General features: G+C 36.3%; 1 protein-coding gene across 2 annotated transcripts in view; it reads right to left on the minus strand.

Annotated features, from left to right (window-relative positions):
* Window positions 1-697: 697 nt before the first annotated feature.
* Window positions 698-2,404, minus strand: part of tac1 (tachykinin precursor 1) — a 6,093-nt gene continuing 4,386 nt past the window's right edge. For both annotated transcript variants that reach the window (XM_036565934.1, XM_036565933.1), the window contains exons 4-5: window positions 1,436-1,492; window positions 698-1,292 (exon numbers count right to left, since the gene is read on the minus strand). In XM_036565934.1, coding sequence (XP_036421827.1) covers window positions 1,246-1,292; window positions 1,436-1,492 — 104 coding nt within the window. In that variant the 3' untranslated portion in view covers window positions 698-1,245. The remainder of the gene's footprint in view (window positions 1,293-1,435; window positions 1,493-2,404) is intronic.

Here is a 2,404-nt window from a genome sequence, read left to right on the forward strand (position 1 = left end):
TATAATAATAAAATATAAATTTACACAATAAAATAAGGCAAATGAATCGTTTTGACTCATATACCCAAGTCAACAATGTATACACTCCCAAAGACAATGTGTTAAAGGGGAATCCACCTATTTTATAAAATACCTGGTTAACTCTGTTGTAAACAAAGTCAGTCAGAGTGGTTTAATGTGAAATGGTTCACTGTAGAGAAACTCAGCGAGTCTGATTTCTTTACAGTGGTGGTAGAAACAGATGGTGTGATATCTATGAACATCATCATTTATTGTATTTACTATCAAAATGACCAACAAACGTTCTAAGTTGTTAAATGTAATATTGATTGGTTATATATGGTAAAATAGTGGAAAATCTGAAAAAAAAAAAGTTTCCTTTGGGAACTATTTTGCCTCACCCTGTATTTACTTCAAAACCTAACATCCTGTGAGGGAGCTTTTAGAGGCATTAAATGCTTCAGACATCTGGTTCCACCACTGCTGACTTGGTAAGTCTCTCTAGAACAGAGCTTTTCACATCAAACCATTCTGAATAACATTGTTTACATCCTAGCCACTGAACTGTGCTGACATTCTGAACAAAAAGGGTGGAGTTCCACTTTAACAGCCTTTTACTCACTGTTGAGGTCATTTTGTTGTTTATCTGTTCTGTTATCATGTTTTGAGAGTGTATAATCAGTCCATGACTAAAGCACAGGTTAGATAATGTTTATTGGATCAATAATAAAATATAGAATCAAAAATGTCACCAATAAGGAAAATAATTTTAATGTTTAAGCCACAGTCACATTGATTATCGTACTGACAGGAGATGTTAGGGTGTCAGGTTGAGCACATGCCCATATCTGGCTATATGAAAGTGTATTTACAGAACAATCAGTCGTGATTTCGAACATGAGGCACTATGCAGAGAGATTGGCAGTGCAAGTTTCTCATAAACCCCACAGTAGAGCTCCGCTTTAATAGTCCAGTTGTCGTATAAGACTTTAACATTAAGTAACATGTTTGATCACAGTTGGACAGTGTAAAAATGTCTGTTCCCTTCTTACTACAAACGTAAATTGGCACAGGTACTGCTACACCACCACGAGGTGAAAACAGAGCATTTTTTATTGGACTTTAGAACTGAAACAACCTAAATAAGTGTGTTTTTTAATAAAAAAAAGGCATGAGATGAGATTTCTCCACTCTGTTGAGCATGAAGAGCATCAGAAGCGGACACGATGGAGGTTGCTTTGTGTGTTAACGCCTTGCCTCGTAGTTCTGTAGCGTGGCCCATTCGTACGATTCTGAAAATGAAGACAAAAAGTGTTATAAACATACCTTCAAATTCAATTTTCCCACTAGTAAGTGGACAAAATGGGTGTTTTGCACCATTTTGGTTCTTATAAACAAAGATTTTGGGTTAGCTCTGGTTTTCTTTCATGCTTACCTGGTTCCTCCTGGCTTCTTTTCCCCATTAAACCCACAAAAGAGTTAATTTTATGCCCTGGGAGGAAAAGAAGAGCAGAAGCACTTTGTCAGCTAGTTGTTAAGCTGTGAATTCCACATTGCATTTAGGTCTCTTAGTTTACAAAGAAAAGTCAGTTCATCAGATGTGAAAGACAGTACAATGTTCTGAAGAAGCGATCGAGTGAAATCGAATGAAGCACTCAAACGGAAGAACTCAGCGTCCTTGATGAAACAACACAGTTAAAGGAGGAAATGAGAGCTTTAACGCCACCGCCTGAGCTGTACTGTCTCACACACTGTAAAATAAAGTGTATATCTGCCCAGTGGAGTTAAATCAACTTTACGCTCCTCTGACATTATAAACGTATAGCAGAAACCTTAATTTTCCATCGTTATAGGTGGGGCAGACTATTAGTTTTACTGTACAGTCAGGTCACATGTCTTTGAGGTTTAGTAAACACTCTGATGTATATCTGTCTGAATATATATATATATGTATATATCACTGTTGTCGGAAGATAGCTCGCATCTCCAAAATGGTAACTTTACAGGAGAAGGAAAAAACATACCTTACTTTTAATGTAAGTCAATGGAACCAGACTTTTTTCCAAGTCATTTTGGGTCATTTCTTTTGGTCCATTCATCATGAAATTTACACACAATGTAAAAAGCAACAGGCATTTTCATATTATGTCAGAAACTGAAAAGTGACAAAAAATGAGATACGAGGTTTACTTCTGACAGCAGCGAGATATATATATATATATATATATATATATATATATATATATATATATATATATACTGATGTTACAGACTTAGGTGAATGTAATGTTGCGACTCATATTAGTGTAGCATGCAGTGCTTGCCTGGACGTGAGAGGCAGCACAATTACCCACCACTCTACACCAGCTGCATCTTATATATCGTCACTGTCACTACAAAACCT

The sequence above is a fragment of the Colossoma macropomum genome, unplaced genomic scaffold (genome assembly GCF_904425465.1).
Source record: "Colossoma macropomum unplaced genomic scaffold, Colossoma_macropomum, whole genome shotgun sequence".
Taxonomy (NCBI): domain Eukaryota; kingdom Metazoa; phylum Chordata; class Actinopteri; order Characiformes; family Serrasalmidae; genus Colossoma; species Colossoma macropomum.